Source organism: Phyllostomus discolor, chromosome 3 (genome assembly GCF_004126475.2).
Source record: "Phyllostomus discolor isolate MPI-MPIP mPhyDis1 chromosome 3, mPhyDis1.pri.v3, whole genome shotgun sequence".
Lineage (NCBI taxonomy): Eukaryota > Metazoa > Chordata > Mammalia > Chiroptera > Phyllostomidae > Phyllostomus > Phyllostomus discolor.
In genome coordinates, this window is record NC_040905.2 from 118,826,361 (window position 1) to 118,838,820 (window position 12,460).

Sequence of the window (12,460 nt, forward strand, 5' to 3'; positions counted from 1 at the left end):
GCGATAAAAAATGTTATTTCAGTTTTTCCTTGATTGCCATTTCTCTTATTATATGTGAAGTTGAACATCTGAATATGTTCAAATCCTTATGATTGTTTTGTGATCTTGTTATGTTTTTCACATAACACTTGGGGGCTCTTTAATTTTTTTAAAGATTTTTATTTATTTTTAGAGAGGGAAGGGAGGGAGAAAGAGAGAGAGAGAAACATCAATGTGCGGTTGCTGGAGGTCATGGCCTGCAACCCAGACATGTACCCTGACTGGGAATCAAACCTGCGACACTTTGGTTTGCATCCCGCGCTCAATCCACTGAGCTACGCCAGCCAGGGCTACTTGGGGGCTCTTTAATTAGTCCTTTGTTTATGATAAAAATTATAAATGTTTTTTCCAGTTTGATATCTTTCAATTTTGCTTTGATGTTTTTGCCATGCAGAATTTGTTCATGTAGACAAATGTAGTAAGTTTTAATTTTATAGCTTCTAAAGTTTTTGTTTTAATTTTTTAGCCCCAGCCAAAGACATTTTTATTTTCATTACTTTTAGAGAGAGAGGAAGGGAGAGAGAGAAACATCAATTGGTTGCCTCTTGTATCTGCCTGGGTCAGGGACTGAACCTGCAACCTTTCAGTTATGAGACAATGCTCCAACCAACCGAGTCACACCAGCCAGGCCTATAGCTTCTAAATTTTAAATGTTGCAGTAGAATGGCCTTTCTCATTGCAAGAGTTATAAAATATTTTACCCATATTTTCTTCTAGTATATTTTGGAGTATATCCTGACAATTGTTTGATCCATCACCTTTAGGATGAAGTTTAAGGCCAAGGTTATGGCATGGGTGCCCTTCTGTCACCCATGTAGACAGGAAACAGGAAAAATCAGAAGCTGGGTTAGGAAATCCTCAGGGGTGGAGGGAATGATGCATACTCTTTGGGACACATTGAATTCAAGATGCCTGTGGGACCTCCAGAATGTCTAGGAGGCAAGTAGATTCTGGGATCTGGAACTCAAGAGAAAATTTTGAGTTGGAGATGTGGATTCGGGAACTAACACGTGGATGTCAGTTAAAGCCGTGTGAATATATGTGGAGTGCGAAGAGGAGAGGTTCTCAGATGAAGCTGTAGGGGGTGATCAAGGTTAGGCCCAAAGCACATCATGAGGAAAGAGTTGTGGGGGCTTCATCTCTGTGGCCCTTGGGGCTTGGCACAAAAACAGCCTCATACACACTTGTGGGGTGAACAGAGGACCTTTACTTGAGACATGTATGACACGTATCTTTGCCCTCGGCACACACAGCTAACCGTGAGCAAGAAAAGGACCACAACCTCCCTGGCTGTCAGCCCCAACTGACAAGATAGACCTTGTGTCAGGGGAGGGGTGAAGGCTCAGTCTTGCAGGCAGTCTGCCCCCTCCTCCCCTCAGGTGATCCAAAGCAGGGCATCAGCTGGCAGCAAGTCCCCAGGGGTGGATGGAACACCAGGAGCCACCTCTAGTTAGTATTTTCCTTGGGTCATAGTGTAATGGTTCACTCCGAGGTTGAAATTCTGACTCTCTTATTTACTAATGTGTAACTTTGGGCCAGGTACTTAATATCTCTGTGCTTTAGTTTCTATCTATCTCACAGAATTGATATGAAGATTAAATGAGTAAATACTTATAAAGTACTTATATTGGTGCCTGGTACTTAGTAAATGCTATATAAATTTCATATTAAAATGCATATTAAAATAATAAATGATATATAAATTTTATATTAAAATTAAATTTTATTCATTTATGAATATTTAACAGTCAGCTACTATGTTCCAGGCACAATTGTAGGTGCTGGGGACACAGCAGTGAATAATGCAGGTGAAAATCCCTGTCCTCATGGAGTTTACATTCTAGTAGGGAGCAGAGAGGGGATAAAGGCAGGCAATATATAAAATAAATAAGCCAAGCCCTGGCTGGTGTAGTTCAGTGGATTGAGCATGGGCTGTGAACCAAAGGGTCACCAGTTCGATTCCTAGTCAGGGCACATGCCTGGGTTGCAGGCCAGGTCCCCAGTGGAGGCCATGTGAGAGGCAACCACACATTGATGTTTCTCTCTCTCTCTCTTTTTCTCCCTCCCTTCCTCTTTCTCTAAAAATAAATAAATAAAATATTAAAAAAAATAAGTCAAATATATGGTGTATGAGATCCAAGTCAAAGCATGAGAGACCTGCAGGTGTTAACAAGGACACTAGCCAGGACGTGGCACACAGTGGGGATCAGGAGATGAAAAGGGGGAGGAGACCCTGGACAAGCAGCAGAATGGGGTCTCTGGCAGAGACATCAGGGCTGCTGACACCCTCAGCGTAACAATCGTCATTACACTGGCATATAAAGCAACAAACATTTATATACCACTTATTCTGTACCAGGCATTGTTCTATTCACTTCATTTATATCACCTTATTTAATCCTTACAGCAACCCTGAGGTTGATACTGTTACTGATCCCATTATTTAAATGAAGAAACTGAGGCATAGAGAGGTTAAGTAACTTGCCTTAAAGGGTTACATAGTAGGTGAATGAGCTGGGATTCTAAACCAGGTCATCTATCTCCAGTGTCGGTAGGATGGACCTACATGTGGAAGAAACAGGGCAGGCTGCCACGCCTCAGGATCGGGTAGGACCTAACCTTTATACATACTGAAAGAAAAATATTCATACATCACCAATACCCACACATCCAAGACCCAATATATTTAATACACACTTCACAGTTTCTCATAGGGCCCGAGTAACAAAGGACCATGAAACAAAGAAAAGGGTTCAATTCTGGAAAGCCCCATCCCCAGAGCCATTCTCCCTAGATGGCCCCTACTCCTCATTCCCTCCACAAGCCTTTGAGCCCAGTCTCCTGGGACTTTAAGTCAACATCCCAAAGCTCTGTGATCCTACCTAGAGACCAGAAACAAAATGATGAATATCAGCCCAGGCTGGTGTGGCTCAGTGGACTGAGTGCCAGCCTGTGAACCAAAGGGTCATTGGTTTGATTCCCAGTCAGAGCATGTGCCTGGGTTGTGGGCCAGGTCCCCAGTGGGTGGCATTTGAGAGGCAACCACACACTGATGTTTCTCTCTCTCTCTTTCTCCCTCCCTTCCCCTCTAAGTAAATAAAAATCTTTTATAAAATTATGAATATCATACTCCAGGGCTATTTAACAAAGGAAGCAACAATTTCAAATCACAGCTGGGAACCAAAAAGGCAAGTCATCAAAAGGCTAATAAGCAGAGAAAGGCAGGTAGTACTGCCAGGCCCAGAGAGTGCTGAACTTGCAGCAGTAAAAGCCCACAGAGGGGAAACACTCAACATGTTCCAAGACCCTCCCATATCTTCCTGACCTCACTGGATATTGTTCAATTTCTTTTTACCTTAAGCAACACAGGAATTACCTGACCAAGTTGTCCAATGGACCAAGTGAGTCCCAAAGAGGAGCAATGAATTACTCAAGATCACACCCAGGACTAAGAGTCAGAAGTCCAAAATTCCTTCCACTGTACCACACAGATAGAGTATGAAGGAGACAGAGACAGAAAAGGGAAGAGGGGCAGGGAGGTGAGGCTGATATAGAAGACCCAAGAGCAGAGAAATCCTTCCTTGTGATCTTCAGGAGATCCTGCAAGACAGGGCTTGGCCTCCTGAAACTCCTCCCACTTTTCACTTCCCCTGTGATCAGAGGAATCCTGATCACAGCATCCTCATCTCTTCATTCTTGACTGCAGGTAAGCTAGGTTCTAAAGGGAAGAGGAGAAGGTACAAAGCCCCTCATAGAGAATCAGACAGCATTGGACAGTTTCCAAACTCAAACCATTGAACTTCACGGCAGGGAATACCCATAAAGATTATCCCCCCACCCCTGTACTGCCACCCTTTGTATACAGATGGGAGATTGAGGCCCAGAGACAAACAGCTTTCTAGAAGGCCACACTAACTCAGTCATAGGAATCTAGGTTTCCTTACCAGGGCATACTACCTCTTGCTTGCTTCATTCCTTCTCTTGCTTGAACCTTCATATAAACTCCCTGCAAAGAGCTGTGGGATCCAGGAGACTTGTTCATTCCAGGTATGCCCATACTCAATCAGTGGCTTTGGGACTCCTATTGAATGTAAGTTCCACAAATGCAAGGCATTTTAATCTGTTAGGCCTTGATGTATACCTCATCCCTAGAACAGTGACCCATGTAAGTGCCTGATAAATACTGAATTAATGAACATCTAGAGGACCAGGATTATAGAGAGGTGTCATTGTGAAAGCCTGAAGTGTAAGAGAAAACCAAGGAACCATGAGTTTTATCTTCAGACATACAAAAGGCTGAAATTCTGCCTACAAATATTACTGTGGGCCCATTGGGTACGGAACTAGGCGCTGGGGATTCAGGTAAAACAAGACAGTCATTACGCGACTTCAAGAGCTCACAGTCCACTATAATGTGGAACGTGTGCAGATTTTGGTGGGGGGCGGGGGGCTCCGGAGGGTAGAGCCTGGTGCAAGGCAAACTGCTCAGTATGATTCAGACACTCTTCTGAATCTGAGCTGCCCTGAAATGGTGTCGTTGCTCATCAGGTGGTGAGTACAGCGGGACTGCAGTGTTCAAGCAGGGCGCCCGCCGCCCACCTGTCAGCGGCTGCGCCAGGAGTATGCAGGAGAAGAGATTTCTGCCTCGGATGAGGTCATTTCCCACCCCCAGATTCTCAGCCTTCAAAACCCTGCAATTCTGACGCTGGATCTTATTATTTCCTTAATTTCAAGGTCCCATGATGCTGACAGCCCCAAATTCCGTCTTCAGTCTGCCCACGCCCCTGGACCCAAAAGAAGTAAGAGCAGAATTCATCAAGGGTCCTACCACCCACTGCCTCAAAAAGTCTCTGGCGTTAGTCAGCGCCCTTTCCCGCCCCGTGAGAGCTGGAGGGGCGTAGCTCGGGCGCCCGGCACCTCTTGGAGAGAGGGGTGCTCCAGAGACGGAGTTGACAGAAACCAGGACACGTGACAGTCATGGCGTCACGTTCCGTGGTCCGGAAGGCAAGGACAGGGCCCGTCACGGCCCGTCACGTGACGCGAGGGTGCACCATGGGGTGATGTGAGATGCAGGGCATCTCAGATTACGTATAAATGACGCATTCCCACCCCTTTTGGCAACGAGATTGCTGTTGAAAGATACGACAGTTCCGGTAGAGGGGGCGGGCTCTCACATCCTTGCAGTTTTGCTTCTGGTCCGGACGCTGCAACTTCCGACCTCCGCCTTTCTCCCGGGCGGGGAAGAGACGCGAACTCGTGCGCATGCCCGGAATCATCCAAAAGGGGGAGGGCCTAGGTTGCGGGAGCGGGAGGGGGGGAAAGAAAAGGGAATTCCAACCTGTGGAATCTTGGGGGGTCCCAATTGTTAGCTCCTTTCCAGTGATTGTGGATGGTGTCAGGGACGGAGCCTCTCGCAGCTTGTGGGGTATTTGGGGGCCCGCGGGGTGAAGGCGGAGTGGAGTGTCAGGGTGTGAGGGAAGTTCGGGAGTTCCAAACTTAGGATCTTGAGGCCCTCGGGGCTCAGGTGCTGGGGAGAGGGAGCCCGGGCCGCCATGCGGGACAGGACCCAGGAGCTAAGGCAGGTGAGAAGTCGGGGCAGCAGGGTTGGGACGGGAGGACGGGGTGGGATCTGACTGGAACGCCGGATTCCTGGTCTTCGGGGCAGGGAGGGATGGCTGAAGTCTAGAAAGGGAAGACCCGGAAGCCAGTAAGTCGTGCGGGGAGATAGCGACAGCAAAGAAGTGATGCCAGTGACCCCGACCCTGGCAGGGGGATGACAGCTCGGATGATGAGGACAAGGAACGGGTCGCGCTGGTGGTACACCCAGGCACGGCACGGTTGGGGAGCCCAGACGAGGAGTTCTTCCAGAAGGTATGAGGCTGGGTCTCTGCCTGGATTCACAAGGGGGCTGGAGGACCTGAGGAGCAGCGCTGTCTGGAGTACCCTCATATCTCCTTCAGCCGTCTCGGTCACCCTCCCCAGGTTCGGACAATTCGGCAGACTATTGTCAAGCTGGAGAATAAAGTCAGGGAATTGGAGAAACAGCAGGTCACCATCCTGGCCACGCCCCTTCCTGAGGAGAGTGAGTTGAAACCTGGGTGCAGAACGCCTGCTCAATCAGAGGGATTTTTGGGTATTGTAGTTCCAAGCAGGTGGTAGCTAGGGAGATTTGTTGATGTAGGGACTGCTTTTTCTTGTTTAGGCATGAAGCAGGACCTGCAGAATCTGCGCGACGAGATCAAACAGCTAGGGAGGGAGATCCGAGCGCAGCTGAAGGGTGAGCTCCTAGGACCTGAGAGAGATTCTTCCCTCTGTCCCTGCCAAGCTCCTGATATATCTGGGGAGTGTGTGGCCTAGAGAGGCCGGTGATATATCCAGGTTACACAGCAGTCTAGAATCTCCATCTCCAGGCTTCCAAAAGTCCATAGCACTTTCCACAGCACATGTCTGCCCCCCACCACACCCCCGGGGTTCTTTTTTGAACTATGAAACCATCCAGTCCTAAAATTCTTGCTGCCCAGTGTGCATTCTTTCGGCAGGTATTTGGGGGTTTTGTTAGGAGGCCTCTGCATACTTGTGGGAATTATCTGATGTATTATAAAGAAAAATATACTATCTCCTGTCAGAGGCTTAGAATTAGTCGTTTAATGATCAGTTGTATTTCCTCCTGAAATCGTATGGAGATAAGCACCTCTGTATTGTATGGCTGGGGTATGGCCCTGGCCGGATGCCCTGATCTCCAAACAGTCCCCCTCCCCCGCATTACCCTTGTGTCTTCCCACAGCTATAGAGCCCCAGAAGGAGGAAGCTGATGAGAACTGTAATTCAGTCAACACGAGGATGAGAAAAACCCAGGTGGGTTTGTTATTCCCAGAACTAGGACATTTCAGCAAGTATTTTATAGATTATTTGATGACAAAAGTAAGAAGGGGGGAACTTGGAGATCATCCAAATGGGAAAACTGAGGCACAGAAAGAGAAAAGACTTACTCAAGATTAAGAATTCAGGTCTCCTGGTTCCCAATCCATTATAACTCCCCACCTTCTTTTGCATTCAGTGAGAAGTTGCTGAGTCCCCAGATGTGACCTGGGCTCAGCTCTGGGAGACAGGTGACAAAGACCTTACTGAGGTGGGACTTGTTACCTAGTGGCTCTGCCCAAAGAATAAGAGGGAGCAGTTGTAAATGACTGGGAGGTTTCCTTCCCAGAGGAGGTGGACATCCTCTGCCCCAGGGGCAGAATTCGAGAAGTCAGGAGGTGGAACTTCCCTGGAGGGAAGGTCACTGAATCAACATTTTAGGAAGGGGATTTGAGGTAATCTGACCAGCCCACTCTGGGTGCCCAAAGAGGAGAGGTTTGGAATTCTTGGAGGTCAGAATTGGAGTGGGTGGTCCCAGAGCTCAGCGAAGAGCCCAGATTGGAGATGGAGCAGTTTGGGCATCTTGAAAGGGTACAGCTGAAGCCAAGAGAACAGTTGTGTCTCTGAGGAAAATACTCCAAGGAATAAGGCATCAGGGAAATGGACACGGCCAGAGGGCATTTCAAAGGGAGCCTGAAGTAGTCCTCAGTGTAAGAGGCCGAGGGCCCAGCTGGACCTGTAAAATCTGGCAATAGACTGAACTCCAGGCACATCTCTAGCCTAAGCAGTGAGGCAAGCATTCAGCAAGTATGTACTGAGTGCCAGCTGTTTGGGCTACAGCAGTGAACCAAAGATCCCTGTCCTTATGGAGCTTACATAAGTAAATTATTTCTGAACATCGTTAAGTATTAAGGAAGAAGGTGCAGGAGAAGAGGGATTGAGAGTGCTCAGAAAAGGCAGGTTGCAATTTCAATGAAGGGGAGAACACTGCATTTGAAAGGTAATATTGAGGGGGGAAAGGTAATATTGGAACAAAGACTTAAAGACCTTTGTGTGGCAGGAGCATTCTAGGCTGAAGGAGCAGTGAGTGCAAAGACCTGTGGTGAGAGTGCTTTGGTCAGGGAGGAGGAGAAGCCCACTGTGGTTGGAAGAAATAAGGGAGGGGGAGTGGGAGGAGGTGAGGTCAGAGGGAAATTGGGGAGGGGCAGGTCACATAGGGCCTTGTAGGCCCTGGTAAGGGCTTTGGCTTTTACTTTAAGAGAATGGGGAAGATTTCATGATGGTAAAACAGCAGGCACCTATAAGAGCTCATGTTTTTTGCTCATTGTACTGATGGGGATGCTGAGGCCCAGACTGGGCAGGGATCCTCCCAGGGGTGCCCAGCCTGTGTTCTCTATCTGTAGCATGGGATCCTGTCCCAGCAATTTGTGGAACTCATCAACAAGTGCAACTTGATGCAGTCCGAATACCGGGAGAAGAATGTGGAGCGGATTCGGAGGCAGCTGAAGATTAGTGAGTTGTGGTGCCTGGCCCACAGGGTTGGGTAACCTGACCCAGCTCTGAACCTGGCCTTTTCCTTCACAGCAAATGCTGGAACGGTATCTGACGAGGAGTTAGAGCAGATGCTGGACAGCGGGCAGAGCGAGGTGTTTGTATCCAATGTGAGTGGCCACAGCCAGCCTCCCTCTGCTGGGCCTTCCATCTTCTCCAAGCTCTGGCCCTCTTTGATTGAGGGGATACTGAGGCCCAGAAGGGAATGAATTTGCATGCCTGGAGTCACTCAGCCGAGTCCTGGCCCAGTTCTAGACCCAAGGGCTGCCCCCAAATCAACGGGAACTTTTGACCTGCTGCTGGTTTCCCTGTTACCTATCCCTTTATTCCTGTCCACTCCCCAGATACTGAAGGACACTCAGGTGACTCGACAGGCCCTAAATGAGATCTCCGCCCGGCACAGTGAGATCCAGCAGCTTGAACGCAGTATTCGTGAACTTCATGAGATCTTCACTTTTCTGGCTACTGAGGTGGAGATGCAGGTGGGCACCCCAGGGAGCTGGCTGAGCTTGACCCAGACCCCAAATGTGAAACCATGTTCAGTCAGAACCCTAGCCATACCTGTTAATCCATCTCCATCCTTAACCTCTCTTCCCGATCCATTCTGGGCCATTCCCTCAAGTTTGGCCCTACTTCTACCCTTAGCTGTGCCCCAGAATTGCATTCACCTCTACAGCTACCAAGATGGCCACTCTTTTATACATAGTATTCCCAGCCCTGCACTTGAGCCCACCCCCAGTATAGCCCCAACCCTGGCTCCCTCTCCATCAACAGAATCTACCTGTATACATCTAAGAGCTCTAGTCAAACTTGCCCCCTAGAGGGCCTGCCTCCTAAAATCTGTACAAGGTTGGGGTGGGAAGTGTTATTCTTGCCCTAGCCCTGGTTGTGTGGGGGTGAAGTGAGCTTTTAGCCCTGTCCTGGAGGAGCTGACCCACTAGTCCTGTGGCCAATACCCTTTTATAGCTGGGAGCCATGGGGAAGGGGTTTCACTCAGGACTGCCCGCTGAGATTCACTCAGAATCTGCACGCTGGTGATGCCATGAGGAGGCGGGAGTAGGAAGAGCTTTACAGCTGGGAGACAGGCCTGGGAGAATGGGTAAATTCAGACAATTTTGTGAGGGGACAAATGTTCACACTCTGTGAAAACGTATGAGCTATTTAAGGCACTTGGCTCCAAGAAACTGCTACAAGTAAAGGTTGTGTGGGGTAAGGGGGCAGGGAAGAAGGCACCACATGATAGAACAGGGCCTGGAAGCCACCCTCGGTGTGTGAACTGTGTCAGATATGGTCCGGTCTCCATGCCTTTGTTAGTGCAGTGTTTTCTGCCAGGAATGTCCTTTGGTCATTTGGGACCGGGGTGGCCAGAGTGGACTGCTGGGACCTCCCGCCCCACTCACTCCTACCTGCCTGAACTTCCACCTTCTCTGAACAGGGGGAGATGATCAACCGAATTGAAAAGAACATCCTGAGCTCAGCAGACTATGTGGAACGTGGGCAGGAACATGTCAAGATCACCCTGGAGCACCAGAAGAAAGCTCGAAAGGTGATCCTCTCCTCCCCTCCCCTGGGTAGCCCTCCCTCCTCTCCTGAGTTTCCCTGACCCTCTCCTCTCTCACAGAAGAAAGTATTGATTGCCATCTGTGTGTCCATCACTGTCCTCATTCTGGCGGTCATCATTTGTGTCGCCATACTGGCTTGATAGCATCGTGCGTTCTTGGTGAGATATTGTGGGCCTGTCCCCCAGCCTGCCCCTTCCCTGGCCCCCACCTTGTTTCGTCCCCTTAGACCCTTTTCTCCCTCCTTCCCTTGCAGGCACTAAGAGCACCAGGGACCCAGGGTCTGCCTTCTCTGCCTGCACCCGGGGCAGGGGCAGCACAGTGCCTCCAGCCAACCCCCCTTTCTCACACTGGCCCTGTGCAGAGGGGCAGGTGGTTCTTCTGGGGTTGGCAGCCACTTGTTCATGGGGACCTCTCTCCTTGGGCCACAATGCCTGGCGGAGGGCCTGTAGTGTCCTGTTTGGATGGGACACATGGTTTTGTAAGAAATTAAAAAAAAAAAAAAGAGGTTGGAGACTTCACTGTGCATGTGTGTTCCTGGAAGGGCTGGCACAGGGCCTCCAGGAATCTAGCCTTCCCACCTCCTGGCCATCCTGCCAGGCCCAGCCTAGGCAAGCTTAAGTCAGACTGTTCTAGGCACTGCGACCATAGCAGGCTGGCACTACAGGAACATGTCTGTCTCTCACAGGAACATGTGGGGTTGGGAGGGATAATACCCATGCCTGGCTCAGTTCTGTCCCTGGGGAAAGACCACTGTGGCTACGTAACCCTGAAGCAGTGAGGCTGGGCCAGGCTAGTCTGGGACATAGGTGAGATGTATGTATGGGAGGGCGAGGCATCTGTGGGCATTCCTGCAGCCAAGAAGAGGCACTGTGAGTAACTGAGGCTGTTTCTTGGATACAGTGGTCACGGAAGGGCCTGTTTCAGAGGGGGTGACATTTGAGTGGAATGTTACATGAGGAGCCAGTTATGGGAGAAGTTGCAGGCGGTGTCTCACAGGCCAGGCCCTGTGCCCAGAAAAACGCACTGCCTTTTACCCAAGCGTTCAGCCTGAAGACTAAGCCATTTGGGATCAAGCATGCCATTTCTAAGGGGTTATGTGGCTGAAGCAGGTAGAGGAAGCAGAGGAGCCTGATCTTGGCACTTGAGCTCCGGGCCCTAACTCTGTATTTCTGGGAATTCTGACAGCAGGTGCCTGGTTTCTTGGAGCTGGGTGTGGCACCTGTCTTCTGTCACCTGGTTTCAGGATGAGGGTGGCCCCTGGTTCTGAAGCTTGGTTGGTGTGGGGTGGTGCCTGACCCCATCCAAGGTCTAGTGGCCTGGTTCTGGCTGTCCTATCCCATTCCACTTCCCATCCCACAGGCCCCTGCTGCTGCTTCTGGCTGCCCAGCCTGTCTGGCCACAGTACCAGTTGCATCAGCCACCAAATGGGGGGCACACAAGTGGGTGCTGTGGAGGGCTCAATGTGATACCCTTGGTGCTGTTTCCTGGACCTAGGATGGGGGAGGGGCCAGAGGGTGGGACTGGGTCCCCAAAACAGGACCCCTGCCTTCTCTGCCTCCATCTGTGGCTGGACATCCACCTGTGGAGCCTTGCAGTGGCCCTGGAGCCACAGTTGGGGTGGTTGTGCCTGTGAGGGGCAGTGTATGAGATGTTGAGATGGTGGTTGTGACTGGAAAACAGCTAGTGAACCTGAATGGTGTTCCTGAACAGCATTGGGATTGATCTATAGGGCAACCTGGAACTGAGCATGTCAGTATTAAACCCCAGTTAGATGTAGGACACTGTTATGGGTGGGGCCTCTGACTCCACAGTTGCACCCAAAAGTGATTGGATCACAGAGCACAGGGGGCATGATCAAACCCGAAAAAAGAGGAGAAGTTTGTGGGCTTTGCAGAGACTAGCAGGAATGGAGATTCAAACCCTTCATACGAGAAGTCATGTCTGAGTTCCGCTCCCTTGCCGCTGAGCTTGTACCTGCCCACGTCTGGGAGAGTACCCATGCCTTCGTCTTGCCTGAGATTATGCACTGTTTAGAGAGATGACATTCTAGACCCCTACAGGAAAGAGCTCATTCTCAGCAGTGTGCAAGCAACCTGATATCCATCCGATGGAAAACTGCAGGGCCACCAGATTCTGTCCCAGTAGAAGACTGATTGGGACAGGGGGTCTCTGGGTTTCCCTGATTCTCCATCTCTTCCTCTGCAGCGGAATACTGTCCTGCTGGTGTGCTTCTTCTACACTTTCACGTTTCTGCCTTCAGAATAAAACTGCATCACTTGTGACACCTACTGGGACCCGATAAAGACTGTCAGACCTATGCAGACATTATGCCACATTTATGCAGCCAGGTGTCCATGTGGGGCATGTGACTTCTGCCTGGCCATTTGGACAGTGCCAGCCCTGAAAGGCTGCTTACCTGTCTCACTCAGGAAACTGTCTAGAACCTCTTG

At 49.9% G+C, this 12,460-nt stretch overlaps 1 protein-coding gene across 1 annotated transcript; it reads left to right on the forward strand.

The window, feature by feature from the left end:
- The first annotated feature begins 5,137 nt into the window (after positions 1-5,137).
- Positions 5,138-10,523, forward strand: STX4 (syntaxin 4). Its single transcript, XM_028526875.2, has 11 exons — positions 5,138-5,621; positions 5,809-5,910; positions 6,022-6,121; positions 6,242-6,316; positions 6,824-6,894; positions 8,301-8,409; positions 8,482-8,558; positions 8,793-8,930; positions 9,884-9,994; positions 10,070-10,168; positions 10,264-10,523. Exons 1-10 carry the CDS (start codon positions 5,592-5,594, stop codon positions 10,148-10,150), a joined length of 894 nt encoding a protein of 297 aa, XP_028382676.1. The 5' UTR covers positions 5,138-5,591; the 3' UTR covers positions 10,151-10,168; positions 10,264-10,523.
- The last annotated feature ends 1,937 nt before the right edge of the window (positions 10,524-12,460 follow it).

What these genes read in the sequence shown, in the direction of transcription:
- STX4 (XM_028526875.2), top strand. Translation starts at nt 5,592, where the DNA reads ATGCGGGACAGGACCCAGGAGCTAAGGCAG. An exon ending in ACGAGGAGTTCTTCCAGAAG is followed by an intron (nt 5,911 to 6,021) that starts GTATGAGGCTGG and finishes CACCCTCCCCAG; the next exon opens with GTTCGGACAATTCGGCAGAC. An exon ending in GATCCGAGCGCAGCTGAAGG is followed by an intron (nt 6,317 to 6,823) that starts GTGAGCTCCTAG and finishes GTCTTCCCACAG; the next exon opens with CTATAGAGCCCCAGAAGGAG.